The sequence below is a fragment of the Schizophyllum commune genome (genome assembly GCF_000143185.2).
Source record: "Schizophyllum commune H4-8 unplaced genomic scaffold SCHCOscaffold_1, whole genome shotgun sequence".
In the NCBI taxonomy this organism is placed as follows: Eukaryota; Fungi; Basidiomycota; class Agaricomycetes; order Agaricales; family Schizophyllaceae; genus Schizophyllum; species Schizophyllum commune.
In genome coordinates, this window is record NW_026089538.1 from 3,768,334 (window position 1) to 3,788,653 (window position 20,320).

Genomic DNA, 20,320 nt, shown 5'->3' on the forward strand with positions numbered 1-20,320 from the left:
TTCGGCTGGGTGACTCGGGCGAACCTCACTTCCGCTGCTGCCGCGCCGTCTGGCTGTCTTTCTTCCACCTCACCCCACGCATACCCAAATCCAAAGCATGATACTATATACAATAACACACGACGTAAATAAGAGACGTAGATACAGGAGCCAGTGTACGTGTCGTGACATGGGAGCAAGAAACGGTGCCTTCCGCGAACTATGAGACAATGTGAGGGTTTCCCCAACGCTGGAACGGCGGCCAAGGGAGACTGCGGGCGTTGGCCACGGAGGCAGGATGCGGAGTGAGAGATTACAGCGAACGAGAGGGAGTGCGGGACGTCAACGAGAGGAAGTGAAGATACCTATCCGTCTATATAGCATGCTGGAAGCGTTCGATAGCGATATGCATGGGGGACCCATCCTTCACCCTTCCCGGATCCGTCCAAGGATTTCACCCGCCGTGCCTATTTGCTCAGTCCTCCTCGTGTCCGCTCAGAAAAACCCCGACCCGGGGAAGAACTGCGACCCAGGCTCGTCATCGACGGACGCATCGCTCATCGACGCCCGGCTCGCGGACATCTTCTGCTGCGCGCTGCTGGTGAGGTGGCCGCTGCCAGATTCACGCCGGCTCGCGTCCACCCCAAATCGCCCACTCCCCGACGCCCGCCGACTAGCGTCAAAGTCCGAGCGCCGGCTCGCCTCCACCGTCGACTGCCCGCTCCCCACACCGCCCAACCCGCTCTCGTCCTCCATCTCCCCCGGCAGCTCGTCATGTAAGGAGTTGTGGAACGGGTCGATATCCTCCTCGGACTCCGGCGCCGGTTTCTCGCTCGCACCGCCGTGGGGACGCCCCTCGCCCCGCCCCGTGTCCCGCAGATCGTACCCCGACGCCGGCTCCATCTCCTCGTCGTCCACCGACGGCGAGCGCGCGCGCGCCTGCCTCCCGCTCGCCCGCCTCTCGTTCCTCGGGCTCCGATCCACAGGGAACTCGCTGCCCTCCAACGGCAGCGGCGCACGCCCCGCGGACCCCTGCGACGGATGCGAGGGATGCGTCCTCGTTTCCTGCCCTACCGTCTCCTGCCCACGACCTCCAAACAGCTGCTCCTCCTGCCCTTCCTGCATCGGGTCGAACAGCTGCTGCTCTTGTCTTGACGGGCGAGCAGGACGGCCGGAAGAGGGCTGGCTGGGTTGCCCGCCGAGGAAGAGCTGAGCTTCCTCTGGCCGTTGACGGGCGGGCGCGTCGGGTCGCGGCTCGCGTTCGAGTGATTCGAAGAGGGCGAAGACCTCGGGTCGGCGCTTCTGCCCCGCGTCCTTGTCGATGCAGTAGCAAAGGTAGAGCGTGTCGGCACTGAAAACGCGAAAGGGATAAGTGACATACAAATTGGACAGCCAAATACGACTCACCAGTCCACGACAACACCGATGGAGAACCGACCGACGAGACCTGCTACGCTGCCGACGAGGATGGCCGCGCCGAAGGCTTCGTTGGGCGCGCCGAGCGTGTGCGCGGTGAACATGTACGCGCCCAGCGCGAAGGGTAGGCACAGCGTCAATGGTGCGAGAGTAAGGAGAGCAAGAGGCGCTGTATAACAGGCCGTTAGCAAACCCCCTTGATGAACGACGACAAATACTCACCATCACCGAACCCATTGCGCCTCTGCCTCCTCGCCCACCCCCAACCGCGCTCCTGCAACGGCTGCCCACCTGACGGCCCCGTCGTGCTCCCCACCGGCCCCGCCAACGCCGCACTCCTCCCCGCCGCCTTCCAAAACGGTTCCCCCGTCAACCCCGCATACACCAGCGCATCACCGCCAACACCCTCTCCAACAGTCTCCAGCCACCGCACCGCCCACGCGATACCCGAGGCCGCCATCAGCGCGACGGGTTTGAGCATGTTGGCGACCGGGTGCGTAGACATAGCGCCGAGGGTGAGCCATGGTGGTAAGCGGGAGAGGAGCGCGGAAATGAGGGCGAGGGCGCGGAGGGAGGAGAGGATGGCGCCGGCAAGGCAGACGGTGCCGAGGGAAGTCTGCGTGGCACGGAAGAGGGCGGCGTGGATGGTGTGTGTATCGGTAGGACGATGGCGGGGTGCTTCCGCGCTGCAGATCATCAGTGGGAGAATAGATTGTAAGATAACGCAGACAACTCACCCCGCAAAGTACCATGCCCCCACGACACCTGCCGCAGTCATACGCAGGATACCTCGCGCTACAGCCCACGTCCATAGCCATGTCGCAATTGCACCGACCAGCGCCCATCGAGCCCATCCTTTGACGTTCCACGCATAACCAGAGTCCTCCTTCTTGAAGTATCCCACGAGCAGCAGTCGGAACACAACAGTGGCGAAGGGAATGCTCGCAAGGAGTGCGGCGAGAAGGAGAGCCGGGGACAGAGCCAAGAGGTACGGCTCTCCGCCGGCCACGAATGGTCGCGCAAGCTCGCCGAATAGCACATCGGTGACGAGTGACAGAGTTGCGGATGCGGCGTGTAGGCGGCGCGGCAGACCGCGCAGCAGCCGCCTGCCAGTGATGACTGCGAAAACAAGGGGGATGAGAGCGAACAGACGAAGGCTGTCAAGGTGGTAAGCATGCGCGCCGACTTGTTGAGATTAGGACTCACCCAACAGTCTCTCCCCAAGTTGGCTCGACACCGTCCTCGGTCACAAAGCTCCCAGCGAACGCCCAGATCGAGCAGATGGTGAGTGCGGCAGGTACGAATGCTTCGGTGGCGGCGAGTACAGGACGGACTGCGTATCGTAACGCGAGTACATGAACGTACGTCAGCACTGCCGCCACGACAGCAGAAACGCAGACGAGGGGGACTGTGCGCAGTAGTGTCGCATACGGCAGTTTCGATGAAGAGCCGTTTGGTGGTCGCGTAGTATGTGCGAGGATGAGAAGTAGGAAGGCGCCTAACACGCAGGCCGATACCGCGAAGAGGTACGCAGAGAGCCATGGTGCATCGTTGTACTTTCGCCGTCCGCGGGGTAGATGGCGGGGGTCTGGCAGATGGAACGTGCCAGGGGCTGGTCGGGGAAGGAGGCTGGCGGTAAGGGAGAGAGAGCGTGGATGCTCAGGTTGTGCTTCGACATCGGGCTGCGCGAAGGCATCGTCCTCTTCCTCTTCGTCATCCTCGTCGTCCCCCTCATCCAGACTAGGCGCCCGAAGTGGTGATATGTGATGAGCGAGCCAGCCGCCGATGCCTGCGTCCGAATCTGCTACGCGGCGTGACTGAGCGATCAATGGGGCACGTACGCCCGCGGGCTTCGTCCCTTCATCCAGTCGCAAATAGGGCCCGTCGTCGTCTTCGTCCTCGTCGCTGACAGGCTCCTCGCTGCGACTGTGACGGCCCGCCTCCCCACTCCGATCATGGCGCGTACTTGACCCCGCACCACGCAAGTGGGGGTCGTCCAAATCATCCAGTTCGCCGCCACCGTCGGTGGTGAAGGAGAAGAAGAGCGGCTGAGAGGACGCCATACTGGCTTGCTGGGGCTGGCGAGTAAGGAACTGCGAAGCGTACGCGGCGAAGGAGGCGGTCATCGTGTGGGGGGCCGTCCGGCAGTCTGAGGAGGGGGCAAATCTAGTGGATCCGGTGCAAGCAGCGCACAGAACGCTCTCTCCAGCCTCCCTCGATCGAGTGCAGCGTGTTCAGAAAAATCCTAGTAGGCACGGGCGCTACGCGTAACCAGACTGTATGCGTGCGGGCCAAGTGAGCGACCTGACGTAAGGCTGCCCAATCGAGCGCCTCCGGCTTTTGTGGCGCCCTCCCACGGCCTCAGGCGGGCGAGCTTGACTCTCGCCACGATGTCTGGGTGACGCTACGAGCCGTGTCTGCAAGTATTCCGTCACTTTCACTCTCTTCATGAAGCAAATTGCCTCCCCCCTCTCATGCGCTTCAGATGAGCAGGAAGGGACTCAGCGTGGCCCTCAGCGCAGCGAAGACGTTGAGATGAGTGTCAATGTATCGATAGGGTCATGGCGAGGTGGTTTGTCGTGCGTTCTCTTTTATTGTTACACGGCTCGACTCGCAGAGTCCTTGATGAAGGAGAGAGGCAGGAAGGTCCTGAGGCAGACAAAAGGCCAGGACCGGCATATATACCAGCCCGAGCATGATAGACCGCTATTGACAGCGAAGCGAATACACGTGCAAACAGCGGATGCCTTCTGGCGAATCATCCGCACGGAAGGAAAGCTTCAGGTACGGTCCTTCTCGGAGGTCGCCCGACTAGGAAGCCTTTTAGTTATCCCAGTATGGAAGGTCGCTCGACCAAAGCCAGACTCGCAATGGAGGATCGAAGCAGACGTGCCTTCCCTGTAGGACCACCAGGTCTTTGCGTCTATCACACTGGCTGATTATAAGACGGGGCGTGTTCCGGGACAACGAGAGCTACGACAACCATGAGCTTCCCACCACAAGCTAGCGATTACGATTGGGTACGCCGCAAGCCCGCTGAGAAGAATTGCGCTGACGCAACCCCCTAGCTTGAGTCACTGGGTTGGTTCTCCTGTGATAGTTTAATAGATGATGGCTAAAGCGTGCCCACAGGCCAGGGCACGTTCGGGACTGTATACAAGGTGTGCTGCCTCGGCACGCACGGGGAAGCTCGCTAAACACGCGCAGGGCCGCTGCAGACGCACGGGCCAAACTGTGGCGCTCAAGGTTTCACGCCGCCAAGGCGACACGAGCGTTCTCCGCGAGATGAATATCTTACAGAGATTTCTGCACGACAACGTCGTTCGCCTTTGCGATATCATTGACCCCGAGAATAAGCCTACCCTCGTTCTTGAGTTCTGCGCCAGTGACCTCCGGAAGTACATGCGTCAATACGGAAAGCAGGGCGCGCTCGATCAGGACGCTGCTCTCGCGGTCATGCATCAGCTTTTAGGGGGAACCGCTTTTTGCCACAGAAACGGGATCATGCACCGAGATCTCAAGCCAGAAAACCTGCTCGTGGATTCAGAGGGCACAGTCAAGTTGGCTGACTTCGGCTCCGCGCGCAAGATCGGTGGTCCTGGGACTATGTATACGCCCGTCGTGAGTTAATTTGCTTTGTGGCACGACGATCGAGAGATACTGAATCCGTAGGGCACAACGCTGTGGTATCGTGCGCCGGAGATACTGCTAGGAGCACAGACGCACAACGAGCTGGTGGATGAATGGTCCTGTGGGTGCATCTTTGCGGAAATGATTCAGGGACATGCATTATTCCGAGGGCAAGACGATGAAGATCAGATGATTTGCATCATGCGTGACTTCGGGACCCCGATGCCAGAACAGCTGCAGGAGATGCGAGTGGTCTCGGTGCGTAGACCATAGGCTTTCGTACTTTTGTCTAACCGCATAACAGCCCGAAATTCGCGAGCAGTCAGTATCATCTACTGCTTACCGGGGACGCCCCCTGGGGCAAATCGTGCCCAAGGCAAAGCCGCAATGTGCGCTTTTATCTTCCCTCTTTCATACATCCATCACCCTCACCTTCAACTGAACTCAGCAATCGATCTTCTCAACCGCCTCCTCATGTGCAACCCGGCCAAGCGCATCACCGCCGAAAAGGCGCTCTGGCTCACCGGTGTGCATCTATTCAAACAATTCATGGTGGCGCCGTCGGCCTACGTACAGTCGCAGGCAAGACCTCGGGTCCGGTTTGGAGCCGCGTATGGAGACTGGCAAAACGAGGCCAATCTGTATCGACCGCCAGCCTGGGGTTGACCTTATCAGGTCAGAGCGCATTCCGCTGGAGATGCTGTATGTCTAAGTGACACTGCGATGCTGAAGGTGCGGTAGGACTTGTGAACGCAGGCAGTTTATATCTAAGTCGCAAGATACGGCGAAACAGGACTTCCCAGTTCTCTTTCCACTCTTTCACGACCCGCTTTCCTGATGTATCACGATCGCTGTATTTGGACGTACATGTAGAAATAACAATCTCTTTCTTGAACTCTGCCTTCTATAAGGGACTGAAAGGCGCCAACCTACGCCACGAGCCAGGAATGCGAACATCACGTGACCGTGCGTCCAGCCCATTGCCGGGTTGCACCGACCTTGGATGTGCGCTCATCCCGCGTTTTGCATTCGAAGCAGTTACCTTGTCAGAGACTGGTATAGCGCGACATCACTTGGACTCTCCATTCCCTGCCGCTCTCTAAATCAATGTTTGGTAATATATGGCTAGCACTTCGTGACACGGCGCTCGTCGCGCTCGACGCATCGACCTCATGGCGTCGCGGTGAATCATCCGTTTTCCCATAGCCTTTCGCTAGAGTGGTCTATACCAGCGCAAGCATGATGGACAGTTGCTGACAGCGAAGCAAGTATATGTCCAAATAACGGGTACCTTCTGGCGAATTATCTGCACGGAAGGAAAGCTTCAGGGACTTCCCGGAGGATACCCAAATAGGAAGCCTTTGAGTTATCCCAATCCGGAACGTATCCTCGTCGCTCGCCCGATCCGACAATCGCATACAGCGAAGAATCGAAGCAGCCAGGACGTCTTCTCATGGACTGCCAGGTCTTTGCACATATCCTGGATGCTTATAAGGTGAGTTGCATTGGGAAACACGCAGAGCTCTGGCAGCGATGCAGTCAAGTTTGCCATCAGTAGAAAGGAATTACATTTGGGTACGTCACAAGCTCACTCGAGATATATTCGCTGATCTAACATATCTCAGCTCGAGCAACTGGGTTAGTCCCTCTGCGGCTTGTCGGCCAGATGATGATTAAAGCACGCCTTCAGGCCAGGGCTCGTTCGGCGATGTATACAAGGTACGTGGTCGTGCACGCAGGAGGAGTCGACTAAAGCCCCGCAGGCTAGGTCCCGATATACTGGCCAGATTGTGGCGCTCAAGGTGACGCGGTCCGGCGCCGACACAGCGGTTTACCGCGAGATCGCTTTCCTGAAGAAGCTCGTGCACGTCAACGTTATTCGACTTCACGACGTAGTGCGCACCGCCATGAAGCCTACGCTCGTTCTCGAGTTTTGTGGCAGTGACCTCTGGCAGTACATGCAGCAGCATGGAAATCACGGCGCGCTTCGACCAGACGAAGTTCGATCGTTCATGTTCCAGCTTCTTCAGGGGACCGCCTTTTGCCACAGTAGCTGGATTGCCCACTGCGATATCAAGCCAAGTAACCTCCTCATTGATTCGAAGAAGGTTCTCAAGCTGGCCGATTTCGGTTGCGCGTGCGAATGTTGGCCAGGATCTGATGAAAGCTCGAGCCTTCCATACGTGAGTCGAACCAGTTTGATGGTACGCCAGATATTGACTACTCAGTACGGGACATTGTGGTACCGTGCGCCGGAGCAGCTGCCGTCGGCGTCGAAGGGATATGGCGCGTCGGGCGATGTTTGGTCTTGTGGTTGCGTCTTTGCGGAAATGATTCGGGGAACGCCGCTGTGTCAAGGGCGAGACGAGGCACACCAGCTTCATTGCATCATGCGTGTCATCGGCACGCCAGCGACAAGGACTCTGCAAAGGATGATGAAAGATTCAGTGCGTGGATTCCGTCCGCCTATCAGCACGGACTCACCTCAGCGCTGGCCCCAGTTCCGAACCCTCCCTCGCTATCCCAGGTCCTTGCGCCAATTTGTGCCGAGAGCAACTTCAGAAGGTACTATCTCCCTTCCTTCGTCATCCCGTTCTCACCCTTGTATTTAAACCTAACTTCAGCCTCCGAGCTGCTTCGATACCTTTTGAAGTTCAACCCGGCTAAACGCGTCACCGCCGACAACGCCCTCCGACACCCATACTTCACACCTGCGCGCGCTCCTCCAAATACGCCACTGCGTATCGGAGGGCACCGTCTCAAAGCATGCCCACGTACCGGAGGTCGCAAGCTCAATACACGCCCGCGCACGCCAGGGCACCTCCTCAATACGTGCCCGCGTACCCAAGGGCGCCTGCCCAGCACATGCGCGCGCCTTCGAGGGCTCCGCCAGCCTACGCGGACCGGTCTCCATATGTTCAAGTATGGTCTCAGGTGCAGTGCTGGGACGGTCATCGGTACTGGCAGGCGCAGCAGTATCAGCGATACGGCTGCGGTTAATTTCAACAATCTAGGCGGTGAGACTGGTTGGTGGGGACATTCGTCAAGGTAGTGCGGCAATTCCTGGGGTGCGCCAGCAGCTGCGCTACTTACAGCATTTTGCGAAAACCTTGTCTGGTGCTCGCCGCGGAAGAAGATAAAGTTTGCTTGACTTAGCCGTAGACGACACTGGCCAGCACATCCGCCAACCGTGACATCACTTGGCGCGGGGCAACGCTTCGCCTACTTGAACGGCACTCATGCAGTTTGAAGCGGCTTCTCGCAAGTGCTATGACGGTGTACATGCTCTCTGGAGACACCACAAAGACCCTGATTTGGTCTGGCAAGGATTGGGGCAGCAGAATGGGTCAACTTTGCGCGACGCATCACGCGCCAGGCTGCGCGGCAAAGTCCGGATGCGCGTCTCGCGGCTAAGTCAAGCAAACTCTTTCTTCTTTCCTTTGACGCGGACCAGACAAGGTTTATGCAAAATGCTGTAAGTGGTCTCCAATCGTGTGACTTCTGTCGGACTCGAACCGGAATTTTGTACCTTTCAAGTGCATGCTCCTTTACGATCTCAATATAATGACCGTCATGACCCTCTGATCCCGCCATTTGAGAACTGTACGCTACTATCAAGTCTTCGCCTTCATGATCCGTAAGTTCCAGACTCTCGCATTCAAGCTCGAAAGGGAGTGAGCGCCGCGCCAGTAACTTGAACATCACGTGGTCGTGTATATCTGGCACTCCGGTACCGGAGCAGCAATTACCGGCCGGGCCATACCGAACTTGCACCGAATTCTCATCTCGCGCCTTGCATCCGAGGGAGTCGCCTTGTCAGTGACTTTTGTAGCGCGACACTACCTAGTCTTTCCACTTTCTATCGCACTCTAAACCAACGTCTTGCAATACACAGCCTTCATTTTGCAGCACGGTGCTCGACGCATTGACCTCAAGGGAACACAATGGCGTCGCCAGGAATCATTCGCTTTCCCACCGCTCTTCGCTAGATCGGCTTAGCTTATGACTTGCATGCAACTTTAGGATTACTGGGATGGCTGATGAACACAGTCTCAATGACGCGGATTTCGCTAGCAATTTCCTCGAGCCAGGTCGGATGCTTTGACTCGCGTCGGCATCCGCACAACACCCTCCGAGTCCTCATTGTTGTGTTCGTGCGGAACAGGTATGCAGATCCGCATGGTCACGAAGTCCTTCGCAATGACCTTTGGGGGTATGTTGTGCTTGATCCTCCTTTATAAGCCGTGGCATCGAAGAGGCAGTCAACATTGAACATGGCAGCCGCGCAACGCCCCCAGCCGACACGGAATGCACCCATCAGCCATTACCTCAGGGTGCGTCGGCGCGCCGTCATATAGGATATTCTTTACTCACTGGCCATGTCTAGCTCGAGAAACTAGGTGCGTCACCAATTCCTATCGGGGGGTGGACTAGAGCTCATGAGTTTTCGTTAGGGCAAGGCGTGTATGCCACCGTATACAAGGTACCACTGTGGACCCCAGACCGGGTTACAGTCACTGGTGCCTTCACCCAATAACATGGTCGTGTCCCAAATTCACCCACTGCGACGGTTAAAACATGGTTGAGCAGGGTAAAAACAGGGTGAATTAGGTATTGCAATAATATTGTGGGTTATCGCCTATAGAATGTCGCGAGGCTGAGGGATTCGTGATTGCGGTACAACTACTCGCTGCTGATAAGTACGAATACCAGCTTTTTGCTGTGTCATCGCCATAACATGAGGCTTGCTTCTGGCTTCGGTGCTTTCAGTCTTACCGTGGCTAGCAATCAAGAGACTATAGTCCAAGTATACAAAATAAGTACGCGCGCACCAGTAGAAAGGATGTCACGCGCGAGGAAGGCCGTTCACGGCTGCTACAAGCTCACTTGTGATCATAGGCTAGACGCGACGAAATCTCTAAGTCCGTCTGTCACGTGCTCCAAAAATGATGACGCCACGTCCAGCGGTCAAAGCGGTGCGTTCGTTGCCTCCTTCCACCACTCCCCTGGCCCATGATCCCTCCCTTTCCGACGTGCACCGTGCCCTCGGAGAGACAGCGAGAGCCGAAGGACGTGACATAATAGGGAAGAGGTGCGGGAAGGCGCGAAAGACAGGCCGTAGGCCCGCGTCATAGCCTCAGCGCGGTGCAGCTAAGGTGCGTGCTCAGCTACGTGCGCCCGTCATACGTACTGACACCATCGCAGATATGTGCCCTACATACCAGTCATGTGAAGGCATCGCGCGCCAGGTCGCGTATGCCTAGCCCGTCATTACTCTCTGGTGTCCACACGCCCTCGGCAATGCTTCACTTCCCGCACATCCCTATGTACGACCCCTGGGTTTCAATAGTTCTTACTGCTCGCCCTCTAAACATTCCGTATACTCACTCGTTGCTCTTGCCAATTGAATGCCCTGTAAGCAGCAAAACGGCCTGACGGACCATCTAACCCGGTTTTGTCGTAATTCACCCAACCAGCGGGTTCTAACCGGGCTCTTTTCACTCATTACTTCACTCCGCTTTCAGGGTGCTTTCACCTACTTAAGTCACCATGTTGTATGGTTAAAATACCTTGACTTCACTCGATTTACCGGTTTCTTTAACTGCTTTTATCGGGTGAAAAGTCGGGTGACTACAACCCGGTTTTGGGTCCACAGTGCGGTGTGTCGCGCGCCACGCTGAAAAGCAAGGTCAACTGAACAGGCGCTACTAGGGCCGCTCTCTGGTCACGAACGAGCTCGTGGCGTTTAAGGAGACCACCCTCGACGAAGAGCACGGGATTCCCTACACCGCCATGCGCGAAGTGACTCTCCTCAGAGATCTCAAGCACCCCAACGTCATCCGCCTTCGTGAGATGATGATCACCGAGTCTTTGCTCACGCTCGTCTTCGACTTCTGCGACTGCGATCTCAAGAATTACATGCGGACGCACGGGAACTGCGGCGCGCTGGCACCCGGCGTCGCTCGCTCGTTCATGAAGCAGCTCCTCGAGGGCACCGCCTATTGCCACAATAGCAACGTCATACACCGCGACCTCAAGCCGGAGAACGTCTTCGTCAATTCAAAAGGCGAGCTCAAGCTGGGTGATTTCGGTCTATCACGCCCGATAGGCCTTCCTGAAAAGAGATACGGCAATGAGGTGTGCTCGCCTGGTACTTCGTGGCGCTCGCTATTTCTAACCCCTTTAGGTCGTGACAATGTGGTATCGTGGGCCAGAATTACTGCTTGGATCGACTTCGTACAGCCCAGCTATCGATGTTTGGTCCTGCGGATGCATCCTCGCGGAGATGATCCGGGGTGCACCACTGTTTATGGGAAAAGATATCCAAACCCAGCTCAATGCCATTTCGCGCATCATTGGGGTTCCGCCGAAGGAGCAGTTGGAGAAGATGAAGGAGGATGCAGTGCGTATTGTGTATCTCCTTTTCGTTCTTTGCTAACAACGGTGATAGCCCGAGCTCGATGTTGACGACTCGAGGTTCCCCACAAAAACCTACAAGCTTCCTCTGAGCTATTTCGTGAACAAGGCGACGCCGGAATGCAAGTGCTGCCGTTTTGATACGTCAATCGTGCTAACTTCCCTCTAGCGATCGACCTCCTGCAGCGCCTTCTGAAATTCGACCCCGCTGAGCGGGTCACCGCTGCCGACGCCCTCCAGGACCCTTATCTCACTAACGCGCAGGGACCAAACCTGGGGGAACACGACGTTCAAATGGACACCTCTTGAAGAGATTGTATCGCTGCCATGATCCACGTCTCCTGACATTGGCCTCTCCTCTCGGCACTCTTGTTTCGTGGCTTGTAATCCCGTTCGTTGCGTATCTTTGGTTACTACCAGTATCATAGTTATTCTCCCCTAATGATGACTGTATGTCTCCTTGCATGCCCTCCACTCTGCGCTTATTATACCGCCCACCATAATCTAGAGACTTTGCGGGAGGAAGTCGAACTTTCCGTCACATGATCGTGTCAGTTCGATGTTCGGCTCGGGCCGTTCCGGACCCCTATCGCATCGTCCGTCGCGACGTGGGAGGTACACCCACTAACTACTGTCTCTGAAGACTAACGAACGAGTTTCTGACCTTCTGTTACTCACTCGCGCGGCTGCACATGCGTTGCGCATGACGAACTTATTCGCCTGCGTCCTGAAGATGTTGCCGGCCACTTTGCTCTCGGTCCTCGCCAAATGTCAGGTCTGCTTGTCGCCCATTTATCCTCCCAATGGTCGTTCTGTGATGATTATATGGCGCCCTCCGTCTGCAATCTACAAGGAGCTACCGCGTATGCTCTGCAATCTGGACTCGTCTCTGCGGTCCTACGTCTTCGCGTGCTCCCCCTCGCCGCGCCCTTCCAGTCTGCAACACCGGACGTCACCTGCTTATTCCGGCCTAAGGCCCAACGCACGACCCTATCGATATCAATCATCGTAGTCTACCATGGCAGACCAATCATCGTACCGTTGCGTCCGGTAATGATCCCCTCGCTTGCGCCCAGTCATCAAATAGGGCGCTAAAGTGCCGAAGTCCACTGCTGCTGTGAGTGCGTCTTCGTCCTGGTCCGTCTGGCGGGCCTGGACTCGTGCGCGTTCGTCACTGATTTCGGCAAACAGACGTTGACAATGGTTCTGTGCTGTGTGGACAGTGGGCTTGTGCTGCGTGCCGTCCGAGATGAGACCGGCGAGGAAGCGATCCATACGGTGATGAAGCAAATCAAGCGATTCATTGACCATCGCCGAAGCGGCTCATCGTGCGAGATGATGCTCCCACCCTCCCTGGCACATGGCGAGATTTTGCTCGCATCGTGTCCATTTCGAAGATTTATGCTCAATATATCCACTTCATCAACATGCAAGCGCAGGGTCATTGGTGGGCGCATCACAGGGAGAGAGTGTCTCGTCACAGGGAGGGGACGTCTCTCGAGGACGCGGGAGAGCCTCTCACGCCTCTTCATCATAATTGTGCAATGCCCATGGAGATTCGTGCGACGTGCGCCAGAAGGTCTCCTCTATATTCGGTTGGACGTCGGTGAGTAAGGCCGTAGGCCGTGAGTATCAAGGCTGTAAGTCCTTTCGACTCCAACAACGTATGGGATGTCACTCATTCTGATTCGTTGCAGGAGGCGTTAGTCCAGCAACTGCCCAGTTCGCACGTCAAGCAGATGCTCCTCGTACGTCCTCCCTCGTCGGCTGTTTCTGTCGGCCGCCCGTCAGCTCGAGACGAGGAAGAGGGAATGCATTCATTCTGCGTGTTATTGGAGCTGGAAGGCTTTCACATCTCGCGCTAGGTTTGGCGTAGCTCGGCCGGTATGCTGAGCTCATCTCAGAATGTTTACTGAGCGAGCTGGTCATTCGCTCATACAGCTGACTTCCACTTCAGGCTTTGCGTTACGGACTACGCCAAGCTTCTCTCCGCGCAATGAACATCATCTGTGCTCACTTATGAGGATCAGAAGAGCGCCAGAGCGCGAACGCTGCACACGATCTGATATCAGGTGAGGGTCTACGAGCCAAATTGCCGGCTACTTAGTGACGGCAGGTTGGACTAGCAGCAAATCCACGGGGCCTTCCGTGAATGTGATCTCCATTTCGCACTTCTCGCCCGAGCCGACGCGTCGACTGTCAACAGATGACGACCCCGCACTCTAACGCGCCATCAGCATTGAGTGGGAGAAGGTTGGGGGGAGGGCGGAACACATACGACGCAATGGAAGAGGGCATGTGCGGCCACTCAATGGACATCAATTCCTCGCCTGTCCCTGCTCATACGACGTGGTCATGTTACGGCGCTGTGGACGTCCGTCGCTCCGCGTGAGCTGCCGCGGTGTCGTCCCGCGCGCGCTTCGTTCTGCACTGAGAACGGGTCGTTTGCCGACTGTACGGTACACATGTCTTTGCGGACAACGGCATGCGAAGTTCTTCTCCTGCTCGCCATCGTTTCCCGAGGGACCACTGTCACGCATGCTCACCGCGCGCCCCGAGGATTCGGGCATGGACTGACTGTGCGCAGTCTCCCGCGCAAAGTATCCTTGAGCGCCAATGACATCGACATGAACACTCAAGCCACGCGACTCGGAGGCAAAGGCTAACGGGGAGTTCCGCAGGACCCTTCCGCGGCGAGGCAGCCGTTGCACTTGTCGCCGCGGTCGACGATCACAGACAACGGTCGCATGCAGTTCATTTCCGGCGCTGTTGCCGTGGCAGTGGAAGGGGCGCTGGCAGGTGCCGCAGGAATTTTCGGCGCCATCGTCGAGACCCGGGGATTGCCGGCCCCAGAACCGGGGGATGCCGCGCCACCCTGGCGTTCTCGTTGGCCGAAGTTTCCATATCGGATGCATCCACGCAAGCATTCCGGCGTCTCGTGCGCCCCCTGGACATCTCCGAGCCATGATGGCTTCCCGCACTTATGGCCGTCCTCCTGCCGGCATAGACGCCGGCCCATACAGCCCCGCACGCCCCTCGACGAGCTCGACGAGAACCTAGCGGACCGTAGCGCACCGGGCGAGCACCGAGCGCAGGGAAATTTAAACCTTGGAAGAAACCGCGCGCGCCACAGTTCAGAGTCGTGCACGCACACGCGCCACGGACGGCGCCGTGTTCATCTTTCGCGGCGATCACCGCGGGTGCCTGCGACAGCGCGACGCGCTGCCTCCGACCGGCGATGGCTGATCGTGCAAGTTGCGATGCGAGCCTCCCGGCCGCCTGGGACCCGGCGCCGTAATGGTATAAGTACAAAGAAGCTGCATTGACCTCGACGCCTTTCCCTCCCTCCCTCGACCCTTAGTGCGCCACATTCCGACCCGCGTCAACCCGCAACTTGGAACACACCATCGGGTGCGGTGGCAGCCACTCCTTCGCCCCAGCGAGACGCGGTCTGCATGGCGCGTCAATCCCCCGCGCGCGATCCTGCTCCGTACGCGTACTGCTTCTCCCTGCCTCTCGCCCATGTCCCACGTCAGGGCGACGCGCCACGCGATGTTTGGGCCAATTCAACGTCGTACGTGCATCGCTTTGACTTGTAGCTTGTTCCAACTGATGGTTCGTTAGTGCACCGTCCCCGCCGCTTAATGCAGACACGCTGCCACCGCATCCGGCGACTCGCATGTGGGCGACGACGGACGGACGCCCGCCCATGGCGTTCCTCGAGCCACCGCCACCGTCGGATGCAGTCACCCACAGCGCAGAACTGTTCAGTCGACTGGCTGAGCTTGAGAAGAGCCGGGTGTCCTCGCCAGCGTCGGCGGAGGAAGAGGTGGCGGAAGGTAACAGCAGCCCTCAACCTCCCCTCGCGCAGCCTGTGGCAGAGCGGGTTCCCAGCCCACGCGTTGAAGACCCGCCGCCGCCGGATCCATCCGCCCACCCAGGGTTTAGCTCATTGCCGTTCTGGGTGCCCCCGCGCGATTCGCCAGCATCCATTTACTACGAACCTAAGGCGGCTGCGCCCCCGCGGTCGCAAGAGCCTACGCGAGATCAGCCTACCGCACCTGCTGATGGTGGGAGGCACACGGAAGGCCGGGTGGCACACCCGCGCTCGGAGGCCCCGTGAGTGTCGGCTTGAATCTGGCTGTTCTTGCAAGGGCTGAGGCGAGTTCAGAAGCAGCGTTCGCGTGAAGCGCGAGCCCGAGGAGCAATGTTTGAGCTCTTTGCTATCTCCGATGTCAGCGTGAGTCCCCTGGTATGGTCCTGCCGAGATGAACGCTTACGGACTGCACAATAGTGGCGAGGTGGCGATAGTAAAGTCTGAGCCTAGAGAAGGAAATTCATTGCCATTACCAAGGTATACAATTCTGAATAGTAATTGCCTTTCCGATGTTGAGTATCGTCGCAGACCTCAAACAAAGCGTAGGCGCGGTGAGGAGGAGGTTGATGTCCTTCCCTCATCACCCTCGCAACCGTCGAACGCCTTCCCTTCCCGGAGTCCGAAGCGTAGGCGTATTGTTCCCTCGCTGGTGCGTCCGCCAACGGTTGCTCTGCAGAACGCTCGTTATGTGACGTCCTCCGCGCCCTCGCCTCCGCCGCCGCCAGCGCACCTTCTCGGGCCTCGCGTGCCGCCCCCGCTTCCTACCTCCGTCCGTCCGCGTCCGTGCATCATACCCTTTTCGCATCACCTTCTGACATCACGCGCATCGTCGCAGACGCCGGACGCTGGGTGCGCGCTACCGCTGACCGCGGACATTTCTGTCCCGCCAACGCGGGAGTCGACCATCGCGCCGCCGCCGCCGCCGACTAGGGACTGCACGTCGCCCCCGACGTCGCGGGGTGTATCCTTGCCACCCATTGCGGCGCTCGACCTCCCTCCGAGCTTGCCGCCATCCTTTCTGCCGATGGTGAGCCGGGCGGGCGAGTGGCCGGGCGCCGGAGTTCTGGTCGCGCCGTCTCCGCGCGTGGTCTTTCCGACGCCTTTGGCGGCGTTGCAGACGGCAAGGGGCCCTTTGGTGCATGGGCCGCCGTCCGTGGCCGCACCAACCTCTCCTAGACCGCTTCCGCGGCCGGTGAGCAGGCATCGCAAGCTGTCGTCGCCTGTGGGAGGTCGAGCGCTGTCGTCGCCCATGGGAAGCCGAGCGTTGTCACCGCCTGTTGGTCAGGTTCTGGGGCCGATGAGGTTGCTTCTGTAAGTGAATGTTAGAGGTTACAGTATATCACGAAGTTTTCTTGCATGGTCGGACTATACGCATCTCCTAATCGAAGTAAATAGTAAACAGTGTACAGCGTCGCCGGGAAAGAGCAGTAATCAATTGTCATTCTTGTGTACTTACTTGCGAGGGTAGTGACTTACCTTATTTTGCGGCAATTTGTGAGGCCTGAGGCATCATGAAGACGTCTCCGGGAGACCGTGTCAGTCTTTTCCTTTTGCCTCAAAATCAGCATTTATAGCCCTGGGTCTGGGCGCACGACGTGCATTACTAGTATTCAGAGAGGTTTGAAGAGCTCAAGGTCTTCCATTCATGTTTCAGCAGTCCGCGTTGCTCGACGAGAGGTGGTTCGTGCCCTCCATTATCAGTGTAGACATCCGCATTACTCGACGTGGCCAGTGCAAGTAAGCTACCGTAAGTAGAGTAAGTAAGCCATCATCGCTTCTTCCCGAATTGGCGAGACAGCTGGTCGAGGACGGACATCGCGCTGTTCTTCTCCTTCGTGTTCTGCTCCAGCGGGCGAGCGCCCAGGAAGCCAGCGGTCGACCACGACTGGCTCGGGGTGCGGGGCGCCGGTGACGCGCCGGCCGTCGGGAAAGCGCGCGGCACCCAGTCACCCTCGTCCACATCCTCCACATCCTCCTCCGCCTCGAAGAGCTCCTCCACTGGCTCCGCGACCGTCTCCTCCTGCTCGAGGAACTCCCGCAGCATCGTGCGCACCCGCGCCTCCGCGTCCTTCGTCAACATCCCCTCACTCTCCACCGGCGCCTCCTCGACCAGCGCGTGCATCGACTTGACGAGCCCGGCGCCGGTCTCCTTGCCCTCGAGCACAGCGGCGACGAGCGCGGGCGTGTACATCTCCGAGAGCTCGGCGAGGATAGCCTGCGCGAGCACACCGGCGAACTCGGGCGAGGCCGCGGCCTGCTCCTCTGCCGACTGCACCGACTCAGCGACCTCCGCCAGCTCCGCGACGCCGTTGGAATCGAGGGAGGGGATCAGGGTGTCCAGCTCGTACTCGGCGACCCGCTGCGCGCGGTCTATCGAGCGGGCCGCACCCTCCTCGCCGAGGAGGACGAGCGCGCGCTCGAGCGGGTTCTCCGCTTCCGCGAGTGACTCGGCCAGCTCGAGCCACTGCTCGACGTTCAGCTTGCGCGTCGCGGTCTGGTTCGGCACCAGCGGGTTTTCCATGTACTCAAAGTCCCCAATGCGCGACACCTCCCGACCCTCATCGCGGCTAACGAAATCGATGCTGGCGTGGCGGGCAGCGATCTCCGCCTGCAAGTCCTCCGCCGCACCGCGCGCGGCGACGTACGCAGGTGAACCCGGCGTGTTCGAGTTCCCGACCCTGAACTCGCGCGCGGGGTCCACGTTCGCGGTGACGACGGCCTGGAGGTCGACGCCCTGCTCGATGTCCTGCGTGGTCTTGCCGACGACGCGCGGCGGGCGGGAGAGGCGGACCGCGCCGGGGATGATGCGCATGAGCGACATGGACTGCGCGAGCTGCGCGCGGTCGAGGACGGGCTGCAGCGTGCGGTCGTAGCGCGAGGCCTGGCGCAGGAGGGGCTGCTTCCCAGGCGCGTTTGTGCTGCGCAGCTGCGCGGTCATGCCCGCGAAGCCGGCGATGTAGTTGGCGGCGAGGCCCTCCGCGGCGTTGCTGCCCTGCTTGGAGCTCTGGGGCTGGAGGATGAAGCCAGGGCGGGGGCGGGTGTAGGCGAGCGTCTCCAACGGCGTCGGGTGCGCGTAGTTGAGACCGGCGACGCGGTGGGGCTGCTGCTCGATCTTGTGCTGCGATTTGTCCTCGAACTCAGCGCGCGTGCGCTCACCTAGGAAGCGCGCACGGTGGTCAAGCGCGGGGTTCTGCGCGAGCCCGAGCAGGGGCTGCTGCGACGCGTCCCGGTAGCGGTCGAGGAAGTCGATCTCGGAATTGGTGAGCTTCTCCCCCTCATCGCGCTTCTTCTGCAACTTCTCGTACCGCTCCCGGGGTGCGTCGGCGAGTTGGTTCATGTACTCGCGGAACTCGGGACGGGCATCGCGCAAGCGCTTGACGAAGGTGCGGAATTGGCGGGGCTTCATGGCGGTGAGATTGGGGACAGAGATAGCCGTGTGCTCGACTGGTTCGGAGCGGGAGGCGCCATACCGTCCGCCTTTGCCGGGGGTGTCGGGTTCTGGGGGAGGACCGTAGGACAGGCCCTCGCCGGGGGAGGACTCGGAGTCAATGAGCCAGTGCAACTGGTTCTGTGTGCCAATGTAGTTCGCCCAAGGCTTGCTCGGTGCCGGCCTCGGGTTCACGTGCAGCTCGTCAAACTGGCGGATGAAGCGCGCATTGGACTCTGCCGGCGTCCAGTTCGTGTACGACGCGCGCTCATCGAAGCTCTTCAAGCTGATCGCCGAGTTCTTCTGCGTTAGGTTGATAGAGCGCTTGAGACCATAGTTGCCGCGCTGGGCGTAGCTCTGGGGCGCGACGTATGTCTGGCGGACGTAAGGGTCGAAGGAGGCGAAGCGCGACCGCCGCAGAAGCTCGGAGAACGGCGAGGACGCTGAGGCGACCGCCTTCACGGACGATGGCGAGACAGCATTGGCCATCGTTCGCGACGTCGGCAAGCTTGTTTTTGGAGGGCGTGCTCAATCCCGAGCGGAGGTCGTCGTCCCGTGGCGATCGGCTGAGTCAGCCGGTCTGTCGGTCCGCAACGACGCCACCCGAGCTGCCGGGATTTGCCGGGGCGCGTACCCATGAATTTTTCGCGACGCGTCGCCTCTTCTTTACCATAATCCTCGGCGTCAAATTGCTGTCTTTCCTCCGCGTCTCGTACGCACTCCAAGGAAGATCAGTCCAGACAAACGTCGTAGAGCGACTGGATTCTGTAAAACAATCTTTGCTGATGGTCCTCCCTCTGGTTGAGGACTGAGGACGCAGGATCACCTAAGACATCCGACATCCCTCCTCTCTCCACCTCTCCTCCTCAACCTTGCTTGCTTCCTTACATCTTGTTTTGCCGCAATCCCACGTCCATCCCACCCTCGCGTCGTTGTCGGTCCAGTACTGCGTGCTATCTGTATGGCGCGCGCTCCACCTCCAGGTAAGTTTAGTGACCATTCATCCTTCCCTCTCCCTTGACATCGTGGCCGACGAAGAAAACCCTGGTAAATTCACACACCCCGTCCTTCGGGATCCCTCTATCGAAGGGCACTTGCTCTCATCGCGTATGCGTTGGTCGAGCTCGATGGCGGGTGGGGATGTAGAGATAAAGGCGAGGCTGAGGCTGCCATGATTAACGATCGCTTCTCGTGCCTGCGTGCTTTATGGCTTCGTACTGACAGTATTCATTGCAGCTATACTGCCTCTCCACACGCCTTATGTCCGCAAAAGGCGCGGTCAGAACACTATCTATCCCTCCGAAGCCGTAAATTACCCGCGTTGTAATGACTGTAGTCCATTGATCTTCGCCCTATGCAAACTGTCAGACGCGTTGGTACCCTGTATCGAGGACACCGTTTACCGGTGGTATTCGTGTGAAAGGTAGACTGCACCCGCAAAAGCTGGGACTGGGCGGTTTCTGGTCTACCTGATGCTCTTTTACCGCTCTCGCTTGAGCAGATACGGAGACGGGCAGCGCTGGGCTTCTTCTACTTGAAGCATCTGTTTGACATCGCCTCAAAATCGCATCCGT

At 58.7% G+C, this 20,320-nt stretch overlaps 7 protein-coding genes across 7 annotated transcripts; 3 read left to right on the forward strand and 4 right to left on the reverse strand.

Moving 5' to 3' along the window:
• Positions 1-80: 80 nt before the first annotated feature.
• Positions 81-3,685, reverse strand: SCHCODRAFT_02608325 (uncharacterized protein). Its single transcript, XM_050344312.1, has 5 exons — positions 2,602-3,685; positions 2,133-2,552; positions 1,618-2,081; positions 1,387-1,564; positions 81-1,330 (listed from the first exon to the last, which is right to left on the reverse strand). The coding sequence occupies exons 1-5, from the start codon at positions 3,519-3,521 to the stop codon at positions 475-477; spliced, it is 2,838 nt and encodes a 945-aa protein (XP_050203144.1). The 5' UTR covers positions 3,522-3,685; the 3' UTR covers positions 81-474.
• An 841-nt stretch (positions 3,686-4,526) lies between these two features.
• On the forward strand, positions 4,527-8,077 carry SCHCODRAFT_02485383 (kinase-like protein; the record flags this gene model as incomplete). The annotated part of the gene is made up of 5 exons (XM_003035612.2): positions 4,527-4,556; positions 4,603-5,016; positions 5,068-5,274; positions 5,330-5,414; positions 7,650-8,077. Coding segments are annotated over 5 exons (1,164 nt in total), but the record flags the coding sequence as incomplete, so codon positions are not given.
• Positions 8,078-9,299: 1,222 nt separating this feature from the next.
• Positions 9,300-11,926, forward strand: SCHCODRAFT_02683447 (kinase-like protein; the record flags this gene model as incomplete). Its single annotated transcript, XM_003035611.2, has 5 exons — positions 9,300-9,359; positions 10,738-11,163; positions 11,213-11,428; positions 11,483-11,576; positions 11,612-11,926. 5 exons carry the CDS (start codon positions 9,300-9,302, stop codon positions 11,749-11,751), a joined length of 936 nt encoding a protein of 311 aa, XP_003035657.2. The 3' UTR covers positions 11,752-11,926.
• A 254-nt stretch (positions 11,927-12,180) lies between these two features.
• SCHCODRAFT_02683448 (uncharacterized protein) lies at positions 12,181-12,717 on the reverse strand (the record flags this gene model as incomplete). Its single annotated transcript, XM_003034784.3, has 1 exon — positions 12,181-12,717. The coding sequence occupies one exon, from the start codon at positions 12,715-12,717 to the stop codon at positions 12,442-12,444; it is 276 nt and encodes a 91-aa protein (XP_003034830.1). The 3' UTR covers positions 12,181-12,441.
• Positions 12,718-13,537: 820 nt separating this feature from the next.
• SCHCODRAFT_02040092 (uncharacterized protein) lies at positions 13,538-14,509 on the reverse strand. Its single transcript, XM_050341586.1, has 2 exons — positions 13,721-14,509; positions 13,538-13,664 (listed from the first exon to the last, which is right to left on the reverse strand). The coding sequence occupies exon 1, from the start codon at positions 14,406-14,408 to the stop codon at positions 13,761-13,763; it is 648 nt and encodes a 215-aa protein (XP_050203145.1). The 5' UTR covers positions 14,409-14,509; the 3' UTR covers positions 13,538-13,664; positions 13,721-13,760.
• Positions 14,510-14,790: 281 nt separating this feature from the next.
• SCHCODRAFT_02608337 (uncharacterized protein) lies at positions 14,791-16,767 on the forward strand. Its single transcript, XM_003035610.3, has 6 exons — positions 14,791-15,016; positions 15,067-15,561; positions 15,614-15,682; positions 15,737-15,796; positions 15,848-15,968; positions 16,155-16,767. The coding sequence occupies exons 1-6, from the start codon at positions 14,898-14,900 to the stop codon at positions 16,632-16,634; spliced, it is 1,344 nt and encodes a 447-aa protein (XP_003035656.2). The 5' UTR covers positions 14,791-14,897; the 3' UTR covers positions 16,635-16,767.
• Positions 16,768-16,868: 101 nt separating this feature from the next.
• SCHCODRAFT_02608339 (uncharacterized protein) lies at positions 16,869-19,304 on the reverse strand. Its single transcript, XM_003034782.2, has one exon. It carries the CDS (start codon positions 19,233-19,235, stop codon positions 17,088-17,090), a length of 2,148 nt encoding a protein of 715 aa, XP_003034828.2. The 5' UTR covers positions 19,236-19,304; the 3' UTR covers positions 16,869-17,087.
• Positions 19,305-20,320: the final 1,016 nt, after the last annotated feature.